Here is a 23,421-nt window from a genome sequence, read left to right on the forward strand (position 1 = left end):
AAGTTTCTCCTTTTAACTTAGCAAAGGTTTTCTAAGGATTGAACAATACAAAATGCATTTTGAGACAACATTTAAGTTTAATAATTGTTTTTACTATTTCCAGGTAACAATTTTTTGTTTGTTTGTTTTGCTTACCCTTGCCAGAGAAGCTCATCATTAGCAAGATCCTGCCAGACGCACGAAGCTAGACAGAGATCAGTTGCATTCAGGTATGACAAAATGGTAAAACTAAGCTCTGGTGGCAGCATTTCCAAGTTAATGAATCCTTCTTGCTCTTTAGATTTTCTTGTCTTTAATAGATGGTAGATATCAATGCCTCCTTGGGTTTGTTTCCGGTGGCTTGTATTGTTAGAAACATTGTTAGTAGCTATCCTCCTGCCATGTTCTCTGGTAAGATAGCCTTGTCCACTGTACCCTTGCTGTTGCAGTTGCTGGTTCCTAGCAACTCTCCAGAGTCCCTGACCCATCTGCGAGCCTGTTGGACATAAAAATACAAGTTAAATATTCTCAGCTATTTAAAAATATTTGTAAGACAGAGTCAGGTCAGATTAGAAAATTAAAATTGGAAGTTTGTTCTGAATAACAAAAAAGTGACTTTTATCAAAGTTATGCTGACAGTTTATTCTGTCTACAAAGGAGCAACTACATAAATACTGGAAACAAAAATCATAATAAAAACTAGAAGATTTTTTTCCAAATGTTTCCTTGCTTCAAGAATTACAAAATTAACAAAAAAACTTCTGCAAACAGTATCACAGATTATTTATGTCTGATGCAAGTTAAGAAGACCCAACCAGCAGAGCATTTGTAATTATCTTTTTCACGCTTCCTTTAAATGTAATTAAAAAAGCTTATTTAGAAATACTGAAATGCTATAAAATGTAAGGAAAAATGAAATTGTCCTCAGTATTGGAAAGCACATAAAAATAGGCTGACATTAAGGCAACACTTAACAACTTAGGAATGGCTTTTAGCTACAGTATTTCTAACTTACTTCAGTGATTATATATTAAGGATTCACTTTGTTTGTGAGAACTCAAAACCTTTGGTTTATAAGAGATCCACCAGATGGTCGGTAGATAACATAGAAAGGTAAGAAAAAAAAGTAAAGTGAAAAAAGTTTTTGAAAATCCTGAAAACTGTAGGAACCACAGTGACCTACCTAAGCTTTTCTTTCTTTTTTTTTTTTTTTTTTTTTTTTTTAAAGCACTGTGACAAAGAATAAAGAAATAAATTTAAGGCAACACTGAGGTTGAATTCTGAAATCATTGTGACAGTAAGTTCAGTTACTGTGTTGAACAATTCTCCAAAATGTAAGGCCACTGCTTTGAAAGCCTGGAAGTCTTGATTGGAACACAAGGTGGTGTCTATTCCTCTCTTTGCTGTTCCTCTCTACAGCCTTTTCAATGTCTGCATTACGATCTCATATCCCAAACCCTTGAGAGGTACCCCAGAAGTACTTAGACTGAATGTAAGAGACAGGATTAAACGTCACCTCACACAAAAACTCACTGGCTTCTGTATTTACTTATCACAACTTGTACACTGCATCCATTTATTTACTTTTGTCAAACTTGGCTGCAGATTGTAATAAAGACAACAGATCCTCTAAGCTATTCAGGTTCAATGATTTCTGAAAGCCACAATTCAAATTTCAGTAATAACCTGCATTTACTAAGAGGGAAAATTAAAGTATAATATATCACACTAATCCATTATTGGAATATTGTCTGAATCCCATCACAAGTAGTGCGTATATGGTGATACATCTGATGTTCTGGCTTTTGCTACAATGACAGACCACTCCAAGTAATCATAGTAGGAATCTGCAAGATCCCGATGCTGGCTTTCGAGAAAGAAACCTGTATGGTTTGTTAGGATCTCACATGCATTTAAAGTTATTTATATTTTACTAGCAGAGGGAATTAAAAATGGGACTTTAAAAGTGTTAAAAGTTGGCAAGAGATGGAAACTGTTCTACATATGCAGAAAGAAACAGGCCACAAATAAGGTGAGTGATGAAAATGGAGAAATTACAGAAAATATAGAAAAAAGAGCATAAGCAATGGAAAGCCCTTGGTAATTTGTGCCAATGTTTACAAAATCCAGATGTAAATTAAACACGTATTCAAGATAAAGAACTGCCTACATCTTTAATTGCCCAGCTAGATTAAAATAAGAGGTAGCAACTTTTTTTTTCTTAAAGCAATATGATTCCCAGAGCTGTAGTTGCTCAGTGCTACTTTTTTCTGTCTTTGAACAGCTAAATCTCTCCAAGGAGAAGGAATGTTAATCCCACAGGAGGATCACCAGTGCTGTTGCAATAAAGTCAAGAGCTATTAAATGAATCAATGTTAGGTGTGCCAGAATTGGCATTTGGGACTACAAGCATAAACCCATCAAGTCTCCAGCCACTCCCAACTCCAGCTGCTGCTTCTATTGCTGGAAAGAGCAGACAGGGTATATTTGTGCAGTAAAGAACGAAGCTCAGAACCAGTTTGTTTGGGTAGGCCACACAAAAGCCAGGAGCTAGGAGGAGACTTTCCTAGGGGATGAAAAGTGCAGATAAAGAAAATTTCTGAGCAAATACAGCCTTTCAAAAAGGGTTACTATCGGTGAACTAAAGGATTCAATTAAGATGGCATTCCTATTTTGCTAGGCAATGTATATAAGCAAGAAAAAATACAACAGCATTCAAATATTAAACATGAAATTTTACATAGTAAGAAATAATAAAACCTATGTGAACTGTGTATGTCAAGTAAGGAGAAAGGAAAGTTCTGCTAGATCTTCTCATTAAGGTAGTTTTTTGTTAGCCAAATTAAGGAATGCATTTTGCTAGTATTTTTGACATCTACTCTGATGTTAGTTTCCATCATTATAGAAAAGCTACATTTCTATATATGTTTGTTAACTGCAAACTGATAAAAGAAGTCTTTCAAAAGCACTAATGATTTGGACATACTTTATATATGTCCATATAAATAAAAGGCCAAAAAAAGTAGCAACAAGAAATTTTCAAGGCTCTGAGGTACATTAGGGATCATATTGTGGCAAACTGCATAACTGTAATATACCAAAAAGACAAGACAGAAAGAACAACAGCAACAACAGCAGTATATGAAACAGACTGTAGGAAGGCTGCGCCCAGTGAGTTATCAAGCAAACTTTATGGTGTTTGGTAAAGATCTAGCAATTTTATAATAGCTTTCAAACCTCTTCAAGGTCAGATTATCTTTCTGTTTCGTATACAACACCTGTAAAGAATTTGGTCATGATTGCAGGGGATCAAGATTTCCTACCTAGGAAATTACATATTCAAATTTCAGTTGCTAGCTTACTGTCTTTACTGCAATACCCAGCTAGCAGTTCCTGTTCACAGAATATGCTCTGTTGAGCAATACTGAGCTAACAAGAGCACTAACACTTGCTGCTGGTTTATCACCCTACACAACGCTAAGCGTGACACATCACTTACAGCACAACCACTTCTAAATTATTTAACACAAAAAAGTGGCTCTGAGACAAAAACAAACAAACAAAACGATCAAGAAACTGGAGCTCTTATAACGTACTCACATACTTACACAAACGATACCACTGCAGAAATATTGTAAACAGGCTTTTAATTGATGCTCTATTCTAAGTACCAACTGAAGAAGCTCAGATGACGGGAAGAGAGACACAACCCAAACCACTCAGAAACGGCTGCTGGAAACTGACAGGCTTTAATGCATGTGCGGCTACCCAGCAGCTGCCATGCTGCATGTCTGTTGGATCGCGTCCCCCTTCCCCTATCAAGCAATCGCCTTTGGCTTTGCGGTAATCCTGGATAAACGCTGTGAGAACTGACTTGTAACACACGATGAATCAACTCGCTGCTATTACACGGCCCTTAGCGCAATGGCGCCCAAAAGTATATTTTCCAATTATTTTGAATGTCCATTTTCAACCTCCAGGTTCAGTAAGTCGCTCAAATGTGGGCACCAACCCTCCAATTGACATAACTTTATCTAACAATGGAAACCTTTGGGTGGTTTGAGCACACGAAGTAAGCAGGGAACACAACGTGAAGCATATTATTTATAAGGCGCTGACCCCCGTGGCTGTGCCTGCCCCACGCCTGATTTGGGTGCACAGGGCAGCACCGAACGGCGTCTCCCTCGCCTCGCCCCCTTACCTGGCTCTCCAAAGCCTGCTCGGAGACCTGAAGACAGGGCGCTGAGCGCTGCCCGCGTTAAACCAGAGGGGCTCGGTGGCTGCCACCCGGCCGGATAACGCCCAGCACAGGGGCCGGGCACAGATCTCCGGGGGGCTCCGTGCAGCGCCCATCAAACCCCGCGGGCAGGGCGCCCCGCAGCAGCCCCTCGGGCACCCCGGGCCCCCCCGGTCCCTTCTACTCCGGGAGAGGCGACGCCCCCGCGCCCCCATTGGCCCTTCCCGTTTGTCCGCCGCTTCCGATTGGCCGCGCCGCCCGTCCGTCTGCCGCCGGCTGCCCCGCCGAGGGCAGCCCTCCGGGGCCCCTTACCTGTGCGGGCTCGGCTCCCAACCGCCGCCGCGACGAGCCCGCTGCCAGCCGGGGCGGGGGCCGCGCCGGGCAGAGCGGGGCTGGGTGGAGGGAGGAGGCAGGGGGAGCCCGGCAGCCCCTCGGGCGCGCAGGGAGGCCGCCGCCGCCGCGTCTCCTGCCGGGCTGGGGCTGTTGTTGCTGGAAGTGGCGTCACGGCGGAGGGACGCGCTGGAAGCGGAAGCGGCCGTTGGGCCGCGCGGCGGCGGGCGCCTGAGGCGGGCGGTGAGTGCCGGGGCCGCGCCGGGCGGGGCGCGGCGGCCTCCGGAACCCCGGGCGGGGGTCCCGGCCCTGCCCCCGTCGGGAAAGCAGCGCTGCGGGGACGGGGCTGCGCCAGGGGGTTACTGGGCTGAGCACCATGGGGCACAGTAAAAATAATAAAAACAGACGGAGCGTCGTGACTGCAGGCTTGTATTTTTTTTTTTTTTTAATTTATTTTTTTTTTTTTAATGGAAGTTTGGTCAAGAAGTTCCTTTTTGTCTTTTTGCCTCAGGTTTTTGTAGTATCGAGTAACGAGTTTGTAAGGTGGAGTGCTCGGCTGAGTTCCTTTCTAGTAATGCTAAGCCTAAGGTGTTTGAGGAGTGGCAGAGGGAGCTGGGGTTCTTCGGCCTGGAGAAGAGGGGGCTCAGGGAAGATCCTGTTGCTCTCTACAGGTACCTGAGAGGAAGGTGTGGGGAGCTCGGGGTTGGCCTCCTCTCACAGGTACCTAGTGATAGGACCAGAGGGAATGGCCTCAAGTTACACCAGGGGAGGTTTAGGTTGGAAGTTAGGAGACATTTCTTCTCAGAAAGAGCAGTCAGGCATTGGGATGGGTTGCCCAGGGCCATGATGGAGTCCCCATCCTTGGGGGTGTTCACAAAAAGGCTGGACCTGGTGTTTAGGAACATGGTTTAGTGAGTGACATTGGTAGCAGGGGGATGGTTGGACCAGATGATCCTGAAGGTCTTTTCCAACCTTAATGATGCTATAATTCTGTTTTGGTCTTTTGGTTTGTAGTGGCTGAATGCTACCTGTCAGCAAGATAAACTACCTCACAGAATTCTGTATCTTGAGATAATACCTTCATGCATGTGCTGTCTGGCAGTACGTCCTCACTACTTTGCCTGGTAAAACACAAAGTACTGGTTTTCTGGCAGGAAGAGGCATTCCAAAGTCTGCCTGATTCTAGCAGAAAAGCAAATGATAAATTTCTGCTCAAAGGTTTCACAGCTGAAATCATTACTTTTATGCAGGCTTTTGGGGAAATATCATGAAGGATAATGGTAATTATTCTGAAGGATAAATAGCAACTCTCCATTGCCAGTTTTTTAGATCTCTCATGGCAGCTTTTTTTTTTTTTTTTTTCCAGTCTCCCCAACCTCCACCTGAGAACTTACTAATCAGTACTGCTTGCTTTAAAAGTATAAATTTTCCTGTACTTTGTCCCTTTGAAAAAGCTGTTCTGGGTGTTCGTGATCTCCTGCATTGTTGATTCTATTTTGTTGTCATTTTTTTCTTCTTGCAGTCCTCCTTGCAGGATAGTTCTGCAGAGAGAGGCACCTCTTTGTAGTTTGTTTTGTGTCATTAGATGAGTCTGTTCTGTGAAGCAAAGCTCATAATAAAAGCAGGTTTTCAGCTTGAGCGTGACAATGTAGAGGTTGAACTGGACCTCTTGCTCATAGTTCCAGTTAGCTTAGTCCTATCTTGAAGTATCTGGGCAGCCTGTTGCTACACTTCCCCGTGAACAACTTTAAGCATTCTTAATGGATCGTCTAAATAGAGAAGTATTGTCTGATTTGAAACAGCAAAGAAACTTGTTCGCTCATTTTTAGTTGATTTAGGAAGTCCTAAATTCTTGATATGCATTCAGATCTCTGTCTTTAAAGATCTGATAGTTGATGGGATTAGGCATTGCTACTTGATCCTGATACTGAAGGAATGAGGAAGATGAGTGGTATTAGTATTGAACCATAGCTCTGTGCTGTATTGTAACACTTTGGAAAGGCCTGTAGAAAAGATGACCTGTTAAATTTCAATAATAATTCTATTACATTTAGTAATTTTATTTTATTTTATTTTTTTTTTAAGGGGGAGAGTGTACGATATTACATCTATCTCATAATCTGAAAGAAGAATAGAATTTGGAATAATGGCAACAGGAGACCTAAAAGGAAGTCTAAGAAAAATAGAACAAGGACTTCGCTTGTTAAATTATCCAAGAGATGTAGATTATACAATGTAAGTAGCAGTGTGAATGAATTATGCTAATACGTGATGACAGCAAAATGTGTAAAGAAAATATGTATAAATATTAGCTTTGCATCCAGTGATGAGTAAGCACAAAGGGTATGTCTATGAAAAGTTGAGGTTTGATAAATAGGGACTTTAACTAGAGGTGATAAATAGGGACTTTAACTAGAGGTAGTGCAATTTTGCTCATCTAAGCGATCCTTAGAATAATTCTAACGTCTACCACTATCTTGCTGCTCTTTCTTCTGGTGTTTTTTTTTTTTTTTTTTCCAGTTCTGTGATTAATCTGTCACCTTCCTTATTTCTTTGTAAGTGCTAGCAAGACTTTCCTCAGGAATTTTCATCATGTAAAAATCACAAACAAGGTGTTCAACGCTGAGCTAGAAATGCTCTTGGGCTTTAGACCTGCCAATGTTAGAATGATATGAGAGGTCACACAAAATCATTGTTTCAAAAGTTTTACAGATAATAATAAGGACTGCTGAATGAGATAACGTGGTAAGTTCCTATGACTCAAGATAGCTAGAGGAAAAACTTAAGGAGAAACAGTACAACTTGGGTGTCACGTGCTGGCAGTATTAAAACACCTTTCAAGTAAAATGTTTGTAATCATGTAATTAAGGGCTTTTGATATCTCCTGATATATAAAATACTTTTGTTTCTCAACAGGTTAGTGAAGGGTGATCCAACTTCATTTTTACCTATCATCAATTATTGTTTTACATCTTTCTCTACTCAAATAGCAGAACTTCTGGTAAAGTGTGATGTGGAGCTTACAGCAAAGAGCGACTTGCGTTTTATTGAAGCTATTTATAAGGTATCTGTCTTCATATTCCCTGCAAAAGAGACACTATTTTGTGTATGGCCTCATAAAAACTAAACATCTAGTGAGAGTAAAAGTTTTTGGCTGTGAATAGGAACTGCAATTCAGTTAAGATTTAAGATGAGTAGTGACTAAATGTAGGGCAAGTTTTTATTTAGATTTTCCTGAAAATAGGAAAGGATATTGTTCAAATTTTAATTTTAGGGCAGTCGTAGAAGCAGTAACATAATTGAGTTTTATTTTAGGTGTGAGGAATATGGAAATATTTGTTGCACAATAAGTTACATAGAGAGAAGTGACCTTAGAAGAAATCATAACCAGCAAAAAAAAACAAAAGTAAAAGTCAGTAATTGTAATAAAGACACAACAAAGAAACAGTTATTTTAAAACATCAGGCCAAATTAATATTAGAAGTCTAGTTCTTAAGAGTTTATAAATTGAAATCAAATCATATTCTTTAGGCTGAATCAAAATAATTTTACATATTCTTAAATATAGACATAAGCATGTTTTATAAATGGAGACTGGATGTATTAACTAGTACTGGCTTATTCATACTAGCTTTCCATACGATGATAGCAGAGAATCCTTTACAAAGTCTCTATGTGAGCCTTAGTTAGGCGTCCGACTCATTTGCTGATATCAGTACAAACTTACTGTGCATTCACTGTGGAAAGGTTGTTTTTAACTTTTTTTATAATTAACATCTATAATAAAATAATGTTTTAGACTGACATAAATTTTGCAAGTGTGATGTGAACAAAATACTTCTGGAAGAGGTGTATTGAAAATCTAGCCAGAAGAAACAGCTGAGTGTATGTAAACAACCAAATGAAAAAAGGATTCATTCTGAATTGCAGAATGAAAGAAAGATAAGAACCTGAGCATGCTATTTTTACAATAAATTATATGGTGATTTTTGAAAGCAAACTCTATTTTGTTGCAGCTTCTTCGAGATCAATTTCAATATAAACCAGTTTTAACAAAACAGCAGTTTCTTCAGCTTGGCTTTGCAGAGCGAAAAATACAGATTGTTTGTGACATTATCAACTGTGTGGTGAAAAAGCATAAGGAATTAAGTAACTTGAATAAGGTACTAATCAAATGGTAACTCTATTATGAGGTATGTTTCTTTTGACATATTCTTGGTGCTGCAGGTAGAAGGTGAAGATCAGTTTATCTGAAGATGAAGCATTACTGATAGTCAAAGTAGGGGGAAAATTAGTATGAAGTTCACCTAAGATTTTTAGAGTGCTGTTGGGTATACAAAAGATGTGAAACTGACAATGTAGTGTATAAACAAAATAGAATTACTAAAACAAAGATTAATCAAATACTTTAACTTTATGGTAGGTGGTGTATCTTCTATATTTCTCAACATAGTGAATGTTTATGTAACTTTACAGGTAGATTTTAAAAACAAAGCAAAATCCTCTGCTATGTTGAAGCTCTGGTAACATTTAATTAAAACATGAACTTGTGTTTGTGTTTTGGTGGTACGCATCTTAAGTCCGATTATTAATCATGTTTGATGGACATTGTTAAAGTATTTTTATCATTGTATGTTATATTTAAAGGCATCTTGATTTAAAAAAAATAAATCAGTCTTTGTATTTTACAGGAGTTTGTTTCATATGATTTTATAACATCTTCAGAACTTGTATTTATTTCATTTGTCACCTTTGGGAGCATAATTACATACTTTTTTTGTTCCTGAAGTTTAAGTCTTTCAACTTCTTCAGTCTGGAGAAGAGAAGGCTTTGGAGAGACCTTAGAATAGCCTTCCAGTACCCGGAGGGGACCTACAAGAAAGGAGAAGAGAGGGACTCTTTCACACAGTGTAGTGATAAGACTAGGAGAAATGGTTTTAAACTGAAAGATTAGGATAAAAGATTTAGAATAAAACTAATTACCCTGAGGGTGGTGAGGCAGTGGAAGAGGTTGTCTGGAGAAGCTGTGGATGCCCCATCCCTGGAAGTTTGGATGGGGCTTTGGGCAGCTTGATGTAGTGGGAGGTGTCCCTGCCTAGGGGATGGAACTGGGTGATATTTAAGGTTCCTTCCATTCCAAACCTTTGTGATTCTATGAACTTTGTTGCAAGTTGTCATTTACACTTGTGACCAACTTTGTTGCAGCCTTGTGTAGGTGTTACCAGTATAATGCATTCATTCTAAGATCTATTTTTGTCTGTTAATTTAGTATATAATTTATTTAGACAGTGTTGTATTGCAGAGGTTTGAATGTCTTTGTGTGCTGTGCCTGTTAATGACACACCCTCCACCCCCTTTTCAATTTGAAGGTTAAATCCCAAATGAGGAAGAAACTCAGACCTTTAAAGTGTGAAATATGGTCAAACTGTGGTACTGTCCCTGCTGGTCCCAATGGCAGTGCTGTGAATTCCAAACAGGTATGAATGTAGTTGTTATATTGTATGTCTAAATGTTAATCTGATTTATAATCTAATCTCCCAGGCTCTTTCTAGAATATGTGCTTTCACTTAACTTCTAATGTTTGATCACACTAGGTATCTTTTTCAAAATGTGCATGACTGAAATAATAGCTATGTTCTGGTTTTGGCTGAGATAGAGTTAATTTTCTTCACAGTGTCTGGTATGATGTTGTGTTTTGGATTTAGGATGAGAATAATGCTGATAATAAACTGGTGCTTCAGTTGCTGCAGAGCAGTGCTTGCACAGAGCCAAGGACTCTTCAGCACCTCGTGCTGCCCCACCAATGAGGGGGCTGGGGGCGCACAAGGAACTGGGAGAGGAGGGCAGCTGACCCAAAGTAGTAAAAGGGATGTCCCATACCTCCTGGTATTACACTGAATGGGGAATACAGGGGAAGTTGGCTGGTGGGGGCTGCCGCCACTTGGAAAGGAGCTAGGCATTAGTTGATGAGCAGTGAGTAGGTGCATTGTGCATCACTTGTTTTGTACATGTTATTATTTATTATGATCACTGTTTCTTTCTTTTTTGTCCTATTAAACTGTCCTTATCTCAACCCATGAGTTTTACATTACCAATTCTTTTCCCCATCCCACTGGGAGGGAGGGAGTGAATGGCTTTGTGGTGCTTAGCTGCCTGCTGGGTTAAACCACAACAAGCTATTACTGAAAAAATTGTTTCTCTTTTACTGAGCAGCTGATCTCACTCTCGATAGTAACAATCTAGTAGTGTTATCTCTTAGTTGCATTATACAAAAAAGGAGGAACAGTAATCAAAATGAAGATGCAATTGGGAAAAAACAATATACATCCTTTTTGGAGATTGAATTGTGTTTGGCTTGACATTGTGCTGGTTTCAATGTAGGTTTCAAAATACCTTTTACTCTTCGGGTATGTGTGCAAGTATATTGAGAATTCCATTGAAGAAAAGAATGCCAGCTTCACTAAAACATGTAGTAATCTGCAAGTGTTTAGATAGTGCACAAAGCTAGTAATTATGGATTCTTAATCATTAGGTATTTTGTACTGTGAGAGGTAGAGAGCATAAGACTTGGGAAGAAGGGCAGAATTTGTCTTTCGCTCTCTTGGAGGAAAGTATTCAAAGAAAGTGAAACATGTAGCTAATAGGACTACTTTGGCAGTAGCCAAGGAAAAGAGTTCCAAGCTTCCTAGTTCTATTTATTTTTTTTCTTTTTGAATGGTATAGAGGTAGTTTTAATGTTGAAACTGTGTTGTTTCATGCCTCCGTTCATACTTTGAAATCTAATAACCTGAGAAATCATTAATGCTTTTTTTATACAATAAGAAAGGCAATTAATGATTTCAGTACTGTACAAGAAATACCAGGGTATTCAGTAGCTATGATAAATTGTGTGAATATTTGTTTTACAATTCTTTCACATGTATGTGATTATTTTTCAAAACTTCAACTGCTATTGCTTTCTATGTTTTGCAGCCAGTTGGGAAAAGTTTATTAGATAAACACCTAGCCTTTTTTTTTTTTGTGATAGATCTTTTTTTTTTCTGTTAAGTGTCTGAGGAATTGCAGTTTCTTGTAATGATCAACACCAATGATTTTTTTTTTTGACATGCTCAAAAGGTACCTCAAGTAGAACGGCACTCAGGGAGTGAAGTTAGCGATGACCTTCATCCAGCGCCCCTTTGTTCAGCACCGCTTCATCCACCACCCCTTCCAGACGAGGGAGGTAATGAAGAATTGTGCATAGATGATGATGTTGTGGAAGTTCAATGTGAACAAGTAAGACTTTTTATTTTAGATGTCCACGTGTATTCTTAATATTTCTTATGGGACTTTTCTAAAGAGGGGAGGCTTTAAAAAAGATAGCTGGATTCTTCTTAAATGTAACTACAAACATAAATACACAACAAATGATAGGGGGGGGATAAAAAAAAAAAGTCAAAGTCTACTGTCTTTACAAGAGACAATTCTGTTAAATTTCTATAAAAGCTTAGTTCTGTGAATGCTGTTAATGACAATTCTAAAAGATTACTTTCTAACGTAGCAGAATGTGGTTGTTGAACATGAGGAAAATTCCACTTAGCTTATTTGATCAAACTATGAATTATATCTATGTCAAAATCAGAGAATGTGTTCTTATCCGTATTTTCAGGTCATAGAAGATAATTCTCAGATTGAGTTCCTAAGGACCCAGCTTGCTGATTGCCAGGAAAAGCTTCATAAACTAGATTGGATTGAAGATAGGCTACATGCTGTAGAAGAGCGACTGAAAGGAAAGATTACTATAGACGAGAAGGACTGGAATAATTTGTTGAGCCGAGTTTTGCTCCTTGAAACAGAATTACTGGTGCAGTCCAGAAAGGTATATCAACTTCCATTTTTCTTCTATAACAAAAAGGCAGATATAACTATCAAAATATTTTTTTTTAGTGTTATGTAGACATTACCAGATAACAGAAGTGTTGCCAGACATGGCACTCTCAGCCTGTTTATGCTTTTCTCGCCTCCTGATGTATGCCCTTTGCTATTTTTATAGGGGTGATCTTGTATTCAAGTGCTGTTCATGGAGTTGGTGATATTTTTTTCTTTAACTGTGTAGTTCTGTTGCTTTCTCATGCTCTGAAGTAAAGCTCTCCATTGGAAAAGGTTTCCTTTCAGGAACAGCAGGTATAGCTCAGCATATAGGGGGGTTCTTCACAGAGAGGGTGGTTGTACACTGGAACAGGCTCCCCAGGGAAGTGGTCACTGCACCGAGCCTGTCTGAATTTAAGAAGAGATTGGACTGTGCACTTAGTCACATGGTCTGAACTTTTGGGTAGACCTGTGCGGTGTCAAGAGTTGGACTTGATGATCCTTAAGGGTCCCTTCCAACTCAGGATATTCTATGATTCTATGATATTTTCATGAGTAATGACCATGTGTGGTTTTTATTTGTTAGTGAACTTTTAGAAGGAAGCTTTTGTAGACTTGTAATTATACTATATTTTGAAAACATACCATTTCTGTAGTGGAGGATTTCATTATGTCAGGGGTACATTTAAGCTTGCTTTTTTTGGTCCATGTCATCAAATTTTATCTCATACTGGACTGCAATTGTTGTTGCAGTAATCTATGAGGTAGCATTTTTTCCACTGATTCAGCTGAATTCATATCTTTTAATTCTCCACACTGATCTCTAATCATATACATCTGAAAGATTGTCTTCATTCTATATATCTAAAGTTGTCAAAAATAAGTGGTACAATGGAAAATAAAGAGTTAATGGGAAAAGTTAATTCCCTCTTTAGTCCTACTGCTATTTTGAGGCTATCTTGTAAATTTGTAGCCTAACTGATCTTTCTCCATTTTGCTCTTCCCTCCCATTTTCTTCAGCCTTACTGAAGATGCTCGTTGTATTTTTAAATGTGGCAAGGTACTGTAACTGTGATGTGGCTGTATTTGACATATATGTCAGAGCAAATCAGGTGTTTTCTTACATTGAGACTCTTATTTCTCATGGTATTGAAACACCTTTGTATAAAGGCACACATTACATAATTTCATATATGTGCATGTGTTTTGAGCTTCAGTGACCCATAGCATCAATTTTGCCATTGCATGCTTGATTTCAAAATGTATTTGCATGTGTATCCAAAGGATACTGGGAGAATCTTCTCAGAAGTTGAAAACTTACGAAATACAGTTGATCAGTGTTTCATTTTTCTGTAGTTGTAAGAATGTTGAACTTACTTGTAATCAGGACCTCAGAGTGTATATCTGGTCCTGCAGTATGAAAATGTCGCTAATACTTGTACATAGTGTATAAAGACATTTTAATATTTTTTCCTGTGTTTCTTGAAAGTGTGCTAGTAACAGAAAGTCGTGAAATAGACAAGTGTTCAGACTAAGTGCTGGGATATTTCTGAAGGGTGTAGTTCAGACAGTAATGACTGACATTATCAATTACTTTTTTTTTTTTTTTTGCTTAAGAGTTTCAATGGCTACTTTTGACAGCAGAATGGGAAGGCTTGTGATTCAAACTAGTCTTTTTCCTTCATTTCTGTAAATTTGGTTTATTATTACTCTGGTATCATATGTATTGAAGTAGTTCAGATGTCTGGAATACCTGCTGTGAAAATACTTAACACTAATACCACTCAAAAATTTCCAGTAAGATAATTGTATGTCTCTACTAGATGATACTGTAAGAAATTATCTGCAGAAATAATTTTAATTTTGGTTTTGCTACTTCTTTCAAAGCAAAAGAAGCAGTTTTTACATTAAAAAAAAAAAGTCTTAAACTGTAACTTTTTTTTGCAACAGTCTCTTGAAAACTGCCAAGAAATAACCCTTTGGTTCAGAGAGTTGCTTCTTCTTTGTTTTTATGAAATTCCATCCAAGTTGTTCTTCGTAGATACAGAAGCAATTCAGAATTACTGCTTTCTTCTTAGTTTTGCATTTTTCAGGGAATTTCTGGCATCTAGCCAACATAGCAGGACCACTCTAAGATCTGTATTGCACTGCTGCCAAAGTAGCAGCAGCTGTGCATTTAACTCTGGGAAAATCTGATAGCTGCCAAATCTGTTCAATGAAACCAATTGGGCAGAAGCAGTCAGTGCAGATAATCTTTTTTTTCTTTTTTTTTTTTTTTTTTTTCTCCTCTGCCTTCTCTTAATTGCAGTTGTCTTCAGCTTGTTCCCACACAACACCTACTAATTCTTCCTCATTTACTTGGATATAATTCCCTGTTAACTAATATAGTTAGTCCAGTACATAAAGTGATATATTTTACTGCAGGGTGAGATTTGAAATTATAGTAATAGTTACTGGTTTAAAAAAAAGTCTGTTTTTGATTTTTTTCCTAAACTTTGAAATTAGGAAATTGCACATATTTGTTGTGAGTAGAACATCGGTTTTGATTCCTTGTTTATGAACAACCTTTTCTAAACTAGATTGAGTGGAACTGAGAATCTTTCTAGAAAATAACGGTCCCATTTAGGAGCCTGAAAAACTAGCTTAAACTAGACTTTTGAGTTCTAACCATTTAACTGAAATGAATTTCAGTTCATCTTTACACTGATTTCTAGGACTTCAGAAGCTGCATTTCTGATTATCAACTGTAAGTGGAAGGTTTGCTTACTTTAAGCTTCACAGCAGCCACCATCAAGATATAACTGTTAGCACAGGCTAAGTACAGTGTAACTGTTCATATCTGTGTAGTGCCAACATACTTGGATTGGTGTAGCACATGCATGCATATTTGGTACTTACGTATAACTTTGTTCAGTCAAAAGATGTCTTAAACAGGATATAAGGCTAAAATGCAGTAAACTTGTATTTCAGAGAGACTTGTCATCAGAGTTCAGCAGTGTATGTCAAGAACGTACTTCTAATACAATTCCAGTTTCTCCTGGTGAGTATTAATGTTTTTGTTTTTTTTTAAATTAAGTCATATGCTAAGCACTTCTTGCTGACCTTGGCTAAAACAGTGGTTTTTAACTAGACAGTCAGTTGTGATTTAGAGACCTTTTAATTTAAATGCATGCTTCAGATAAGAAATGAATCTGCTAGCAATTTAATGTTTCTAATTTATTCTTTAGAAGCTGTATTTACTCCAAGTGTTTTAAAGTTATTAATGCAAATACATGGCATATTAATTAAGTTGTAAATAACACTCTACCAAAAGTCTCAGATGCAAATTTAAGGTGCTATAGAGTGAAAGCTGTGAAAAGTAATAATGTTGGCTGCACTTCAAAGCAGTTACAATGTTTTTTTTTTCTTTTTTTTTTAAATAAAATTTTCAAGTACAAAATAAATTTGCTGCCACAGGTTTATTATATCTAAAATAGTTGCATGTTTTAAGTTCTATTTACTTATAAAGGGGCTCAGGGAAAACTGAAGTTTTTTGTTCATAATCTGTGCTGAACGTTCTCTCTAGTTTCATCCCTTTTGAAAAAACAGCTATCCTCACTAGCTTTTGCACTGAGCTTTCTTATCTTGAATACCACAGCAAAAGCTTTTTTCAGTCTTCAGCTAAATTTTGGAATACACAAGAAGTCAATGAAACAGTGTTAAGTGGGAAGAAAACTAAAAATATTCTCTAGTTCTGAAGTAATTTTTATTTATTAATGGTAGCTTCTTAGCCTATATGTTTCGTCACTTTAATTTGGTCCGTCTCCTCTATGGTGGCTATTATCCCTATAACCATTAGTTAGGAGAGTATTGCATTTCGTATTCTCATTTATTAGGCCTTTTTGTCCCCTTCTGGGATATTAGATGGAGACTGGAAAGGAAACTAAGAATTTACTTCTGTTAATCTGAGTAATTCAGTTTGCTTGGAAATTAGGAAGGCCTCTTTACAGACCTTTTTACAGACTTAAACAAACAAACAAAAACAAACCTTGCCACTTGTTTACTTGCTTTTGTATGTTCAATGATTTATTATTGACACTTGAGGACTTCATAGTCAGCAAGTAGGTTGATGTCTTTAAAAGGTAACCTTTATGTTTTCAGATTTAGAGAATTAATCTGGATTTTCCAAAATATGATCCAGAAAATTGTAGGTTTAAAGGCTGTGCAGCCAGTCTTGATGCTTATATTGAGGATATGCAGTACTCAGAATGCATTTTTTTTTGCTTGTAGTGCTCTTCATGAATCGCTACTGTACTGAAGGAACACTTTTTAATTTTAATTGATTAAAATAATATATTTCAAGTACAGAATAGCGTAGCTGAACATGTTCCAGAGTTTTTATCTGTAGACGGTTGCAAGACTAAAAATAAGGACACAAACACTTGTTTTAAGTACTAAATTTTATTTTCCCTGACAATACTATTCTGAATTAAAGAATATCAAAGCCTTCCCAAAGTAGAAGATAGCATGCAGCACCCATTCATCAGAAACAGACCTAAAACTAGTCCAATGAGAGCAGAGCTAGGGAGACAAAAAAACTTGTTTTTAGCTAAGTAAGTGATGACTTTATATTTTTGCTTACTAAAAGACAGGTTACCTTGCACAAATTAAAAATCATGTTTGAACAGGTGATTCACAATACAAATAATGTGAACATTCTGAAATTACTCTTAATATTCAATCCAGTAATTAAAGTTTAAGTGTTGATTTTACTGTAATCAGGATAAAAGGTAGCCTTCCTAGATAATCTTTTTGGAATTGGTCTTGTGTTATACATAATATACTCTACCTACCCTTGTTTTAAGAAATGAAAAAAAAACTAGTAGCTTTTTTTCCTCTCTAAACAATGCATTCTCTTCTGTTATTACATACTGTAAATCAAGCTATTTGATAGCTGACCTTGCAGTAAGAGAGCAAAAAGGCAAAGGTGACATAAAAATGAGTCTTTCTCAATAGATACAGAAAGGAAGGAGGAGATGCCAGAGAGTCTTCATCAGTCGTCTGGATACAGTTCACTATTATCCACAGACCCATCTCCTAAAGCCATGACCATTAATTCTCATGGTCTGACAGACATTTCAAAGGTAAGTAAAACTGGCAAGTGCTTAGTTGATTTCCTTTGTGGGGTCAAGAGAACAAGTAAGCATTCGTTTTAGTTGTATATACTACTAGTGAAAAACAAGGAAACTATGCAAAACTATGTCTAGGTCTGTCTCATAAAAATCCTTTCGATATGTAAACAGTGCTTAAAGTTACATTTTCTCAATGAATTTTTCAGGTTGAAAGTCCATCTGAAGAATGTTAGCTTTGAAGAGTTCACTAAACTTGTTGCTTTTAAATTGCAGGAGACAACAAGAGAAAGAATGGAAAGGATAAGTAAAATGTAAGTAATAGGAAAGGGCAGCAGGAATTCATTTCCCAGGAGGGAGTTGTACTGGACTGGACTAAGGCTTATGGAGAACGTACATATGTGTTCCAAACCTCAAATGTCTCTTCATCAGGTGTGGCATTTCCTTATGACTGCACTGGATAATAAATCCACTTACAGTTCTGTATTTTTAGGATGAGTCACTGTTTTGGTTTCTAAAAAGTAATAGAAAGCATTGTTACTAGTACTAACTGGAGATTAAAGAGTGTTTAGAGTTTGATTGACAAGGAATAATATCTTTTGATAGAATTTTCTGGAATGAGCAACTTTGCCTTTTACTGTATTTTAATAAGCATGTGTGAGTGTGTAAACTTTTTTTTTTTAATTTTCAGAATAGAAGAAACCTCAGAATTGTTGAAAACTTCAAGTAAGGCCTCTGAGAAGACTTGAAAGAACAGGTCTTCAGACCTGGTCTCTCTAGACTTACGGATATCAAAATTAATATGTATGTTTGTACAGCATTAAATTTTTAATATATTGAATTTGTAATGATCACTGGTGCTTATACTCCTTTCAATAAATATCTTTTAATGCATCCATGTATTTTTTTTTTTCTCCCTGACTTTTGGTTTTAAAAATTGTTCAGATAACTTCCACCCTACCCTAATCTTTTTGTGATGTGAAGTCATTAGAGCAGTGTATTTTTGTGTTGACATTTGTTAGCAGTGTGCTAACTAATATGTTTTTTAAAGTGTGAGGTTGAGGACCGTGGTTTACATCCTGTTGGAAACACTCCAGCTGGGACTTGCATATTGTACCCAAGAGGCTTTCCTACATACCATCTTACCATCTGTACTGATAAATAAGTCTTAATGAAAACTTAAATACATGATTTTAAATATGTACCCTTTTTACCGTTTTTTTTTTTTTTTTTTTTTTTAATACAAATTTTCATGCCTAGCTGGAGCACACCAACATGTTATGGATTCCATTAACACTGACAAAGTGAGGGTCATTTTGATCCTAAGCACTGAAATGTGCAAGTCAGTCCGTAGACTTTGACTGCGAGAAATGTGTTGAGTGTTTTAGTACTGTTACCCAACACATTTTAAGACCAGCAGCACAGATGGAGACCATCCAGTATACAAAGATACAAAACACTTCTATGATTTGAAGCCATATTAAAATTTCTCTTTAGAGATATAAGTAGGTATAAGACTTCTATAAACATTATACAATCAAACCAAAGAGGCGTCGGGTATGATAAGATTTATTACACATATGCCTATCATATCAGGATTTCTTTGTGCTATAATACCTACTTCGCGTAAAAGGTTTTTGGAGTTTGATATCATAAAAATTGGTGGATTTTTTTTTTTGGCAGAGTTTGTAGATGAAGGCAAAAGCAGCTGTTCGACATTATGATGTAAAAAATGATTTAAATGTTTTAAAGGTAATTACAATTCTTTTCTATAACCATATGGAATTTAAGTTGACTATTTTACATACAAAGAGCAATGTATGTGGATCCATTATGCTCTATAAACTGGAACAAGAGGTTTGTTTTTTTTTTTTTTTTTTTTTTGAATTTTGCATTAGAACTCTTTCTTCACTATACTTGTTTCAAATAAATAAATACAAGCTAGATGATGTGAACTAGTTTTGCCGTTTTTGAAAACAGACCTTGTAAATTACTTCATTAACCTAACAATGAAATGATTTTTTTTTCTAAATGTGAGAAGAAACCACTTAAATAGAAAATAGGTGCTATCTTCCTAAAATAGGACTGCAGCACCATCTTGTGGAAATAATTTATACAAAATAATAAGCAGAGTAGGAAAAAAGTATACAATTAAAAACATTGTTTTAAACTAATGATGATCAATGACTTAAGTCACTTTCAATGATTAAGATCTGGTACTTAATTTGTATTGCAGATTACTCAAATTTGGTTGTACTGAACTGTGAGACAAGCTGAGTTCAGTTATATCCCAGCACTTAAGCCTAATTTGAGTTGGTTTTCATCATTAGAATTGTATTCAAGCTGAGGGCTGTGATTACAGTGTGCCCTAATTCCTTATGAGTGTATCTAGTTATCTTAATTATTCTTGGAGTTACTTTTACATGTCTAACAGTAGTTAGTAGAGACATCTTTGAACTCCAAAGTCAAAATAATTGTTGCTTTTTTTTGTCTGTTAACCTGGTGTAATTGTTAAAAGAGTTTTGAATAAATACTCCAGTACTGTATTTTCTATCTTTATTTTTTTTAGCTTGTGCTGCTGGTAAAATAGTAATAGTGTGACTTCAGTTTAGCTATCCTTGGTGTGGGTGGCAGTTTTCTTACTGTGGAAGATCAAATACGTGATTGTTCAAATGAGCTATTCCTTTTAATTTCTTAAAATCAAGAATATGTGTAGAGTTGGAGAAATAGCTATCTGGTGCCCATATACTTCACAATAGGTATCTGTTTTTTCTTTTTCTTCGTTGCTGAAGTTGTTATTATGTATGGCAACTAATTTGTTCCCCCTTTCCCATTGGCTTTTTTTTTTTTTTTTTTTACGAGTTACATTTATTTTTGTTTTGTTATACTCATGAAAAGCTAGGTACAGCTAAAATCAGAGATACGGTGACACTAAAATTCAAGAGGTGCATTCTTGTTTTGTAAAGATTAGATTTCCAGAGGAGGAATAAAATATGGTGATAAAAATGTGAGAAGCTGCTAATATTAATGAAATTAATTTAGTTACTTTTTATTAGAGATATTTAAAATTCTTTCTCAATCATCAATGTTCAGAAGTTAAACCAGCTTATTTTTTATCAACTGCGTGTTTTGATATGGGATGTTAGCTTTTTTCTAACAGTCTGAGTTGCACTTTCTGTGCACTATATGTTGCAATTTAAAATTATGTATTTGACATTACAGTTATAATTCCAAACACTTTATGCCAATAGTTCCTTCTCAGTTTCTCTGTTGGAACTTTTTAAAACTCTGTATGGTAAAAACCTAAGGAGTTCACCCATAACACTCAGACAGCACAATAAGCTTTGTTAAGAAAGATTAGATCTGCAAAAAATGTCTCATAGTATATTAAAGTGTTTCATATACCATGGTAGTACGTTGCTTCTGTAGTCTCTAGGCAGAGCTGTGCAACAGAGGTCTGTTTTTTTGTTCTTTGTAAAATACTTAGGATGATGCAGCTATGCCAGAGGAACAATCAATGCAAGGGTAGTTATAAAAATATTTGGCAATATTTTTATGTGTACTTTGATTAACCTATTTCTAAATACCCAGGCATTTCATTATTGTACAGCAAAGCATTCACTTGGAATAAGACAACAAGATTTTTTTTAGTGAGCAAAATTTAATGAAGTTATTTCCCATTGTGTTTTAAAAGAATGCATCTTCACTACAGCTTAAGAACAAATCTGAAAGGTTAATATTTTTCTCTTAAGGATACATATGTTTTTTCTTGTTTGTTTTGTTTTTAACTTAATTTCCCTTGGCTTTAAATCTAGGATGCATTTCTCATTCAGTCTGCAATTAAAATACACAGAATTTGAAATACAACAGACTACTTTTTTCTAACACTGACTTCTGGTCTTATATGTCTTGTTTAATTTGACAACTGGCAGAATGGCCAAAAAAATAATGGAATTAATGAATGTCTTAATGTTTCCTTACCACTTCCAGACATAATAAAATACTTCTGAGCATATTGTGTCTAGATCAGCTGTTCAATACATGACCTCCTACACTTTTGCAGTAAATTAGTGCAGTTTGGGGTGTGAGAGGTTGGTTAATTTGGGGAGCAGGAGGTATCTAACCAAGAAACATCACTCTTCACACTTTTCTTTTTTAGTTAGAAAGCTTGGGTTTCGTGGGTACAGGGAACATACTTTTATGCTAGGACTTACAGATCCCAGTAGTCTTGGGAGGAGTGGTGGGAGATAGAAGACAAAGTTTATTGGATCTAATGCCTGAATAAACCTTTCGAAAGCTTAAAAAGAAAACAAAGATAATAATAAATAAAAACACAAAACCTTTAAGTAAAGGTACTCTACTAATGCATGTGATATTTTGGAGCAGTTGAAGGAAATTATTTAAAATGTTTGTGATTTGAGCATTTCCAATTGGGGAAAGATATCATCATAATATTAATGATATGATATTTCTTTGCATGAGTATCCTGGCTTATTTCATGAGATGTAACAAACTCAGTAGCTTTGTGTATGCAATCTGGCCTTATTTAAGTGTAGAAGATGCTGTATTTTTGGTTACGAAACTCTCATTCTCTTTAGACACCTTCCAGAGCAGATACTTGATTTGGAATTGGTAATGCTTTTTATAATCTGGGAGTAAACTGCTCTAATTATAGGTTTAAAACAGCAAGCAGTAGTGTGGAGCAATGGTGTTCTAGTACAGCAAAAGGAGTTATTTTTCCCCTCACCTTTACCTTTCTAGTTATCATGAAGTTAACTTTATATGCAATAAAATAAAATAACTTCTGATGATTAGCTCCACCACCAGAGTGTAGTTTTTCCCGTTAAGTTTATAAGGATTAATTTTTATCAAAAATGTTATCAGAATATAATACCTCAGGGTATTTTAATAAAAGATACAATTATATTTCTAAAAAATACTGCAAGGTTTTCTTAGATTTTCATGGTTGTATTTCTATTCTGATCTTATCCAGTGTTGCTGCACTTCATTGAATGTATGCTGAAATATGAACTGGGATTAAGGGAAATACAGTTAGAGAGCCTTGAATGCTTTCTGTGAATGCTGAGAATAGTTTCATAAAGCTGAACTATTGGCAGTACCAGCTTAAGGGATTTCCTTCCTCTGTTTCCCATTCCCATCTGACTGTGCTGTGAACTGCATTTCTTAGCTGTTGTGACTTACATATACTAGTCTGAAAATATGACATGCAGGGTATTGTATTTTTTTTTGTTTTTCTATCCACATCCACAGATAGCTCTGTGATTCACCTTATGACACGCCATACAAACATCTGTGTCTAAACTTCCAATTGGAGCAGCATACTGTGTTATCAACAGGTAACTGGGCAGCAGGAGAGAGGATGTGTCAGGTTAGTGTTTTTACTGCTGAAGAATTTTTCTCTGAGCTCATAGTAAACCAGAAGTGAAAAAGTTCTCATGCAAAGTCTTGACATTTACATTCATGAAATCTTGGTTTTTTTGCATGTTTGTTTAATTTATGTTTGAATTGACCAAATGAAAGGGCCAATGTGTGTTAGAAAGAACATGTAGAATAGCATTACAGGGAATCTAATTCTGGAATTGGGTTTGCTTTCAAGTTTTAAAATAGCTCTTTGTATTGCATGTGCTTCTGATTTTTTTTCCCAGCCTTGTGGGTTTAGCCTCTTAGTTTTCTTTGTGTTTTAAAAAAATAAATAAATTAAAAAATAAATTACTGCTCTCTTGCTAAATAAAGGGATCATAAAATGTACTGTCAAATGCAAAACAAATCCTTAGGGAATATGTTTGGTAACCTTTTGTATTATGTTACAAACATATATGCACATGTAAAGCATATGAAATAATATTCTGTTTAGATGGTCACACTATATTATAAAAATAAGAAGCAAATCCTCTCAAC

The 23,421-nt window shown here is 36.4% G+C and overlaps 2 protein-coding genes across 4 annotated transcripts in view; one reads left to right on the top strand and one right to left on the bottom strand.

Annotated features, from left to right (window-relative positions):
- The window catches only part of FBXO8 (F-box protein 8), a 19,938-nt gene extending 15,204 nt beyond the window's left edge, over positions 1-4,734 (bottom strand). Inside the window, exons 1-2 of one of the 2 annotated variants that reach the window (XM_084517141.1) lie at positions 4,529-4,734; positions 136-475 (exon numbers count right to left, since the gene is read on the bottom strand). In XM_084517141.1, the coding sequence (XP_084373267.1) occupies positions 136-467 (332 nt within the window). In that variant the 5' untranslated portion in view covers positions 468-475; positions 4,529-4,734. Of the gene's footprint in view, positions 1-135; positions 476-4,180; positions 4,379-4,528 lie in introns of those variants that run through there. The other variant, XM_084517140.1, reaches the window with a different exon arrangement.
- On the top strand, positions 4,673-18,396 carry CEP44 (centrosomal protein 44). Of its 2 annotated transcripts, none has more exons than XM_084517138.1 (11): positions 4,673-4,789; positions 6,632-6,781; positions 7,463-7,610; positions 8,563-8,709; positions 9,916-10,023; positions 11,663-11,821; positions 12,195-12,404; positions 15,365-15,434; positions 17,390-17,517; positions 17,779-17,816; positions 18,194-18,396. In XM_084517138.1, the coding sequence occupies exons 2-11, from the start codon at positions 6,693-6,695 to the stop codon at positions 18,249-18,251; spliced, it is 1,155 nt and encodes a 384-aa protein (XP_084373264.1). In that variant the 5' UTR covers positions 4,673-4,789; positions 6,632-6,692; the 3' UTR covers positions 18,252-18,396. The 2 variants fall into 2 exon arrangements, with proteins under 2 accessions (XP_084373264.1, XP_084373265.1); XM_084517139.1 differs by lacking the exon at positions 4,673-4,789 and adding an exon at positions 4,834-4,971.
- The last annotated feature ends 5,025 nt before the right edge of the window (positions 18,397-23,421 follow it).

The sequence above is a fragment of the Aythya ferina genome (assembly GCF_964211825.1).
Source record: "Aythya ferina genome assembly, chromosome: 4".
In the NCBI taxonomy this organism is placed as follows: domain Eukaryota; kingdom Metazoa; phylum Chordata; class Aves; order Anseriformes; family Anatidae; genus Aythya; species Aythya ferina.

What these genes read in the sequence shown, in the direction of transcription:
- CEP44 (XM_084517138.1), top strand. Translation starts at nt 6,693, where the DNA reads ATGGCAACAGGAGACCTAAAAGGAAGTCTAAGAAAAATAGAACAAGGA. An exon ending in AATTAAGTAACTTGAATAAG is followed by an intron (nt 8,710 to 9,915) that starts GTACTAATCAAA and finishes TTCAATTTGAAG; the next exon opens with GTTAAATCCCAAATGAGGAA. An exon ending in GTGCTGTGAATTCCAAACAG is followed by an intron (nt 10,024 to 11,662) that starts GTATGAATGTAG and finishes CATGCTCAAAAG; the next exon opens with GTACCTCAAGTAGAACGGCA.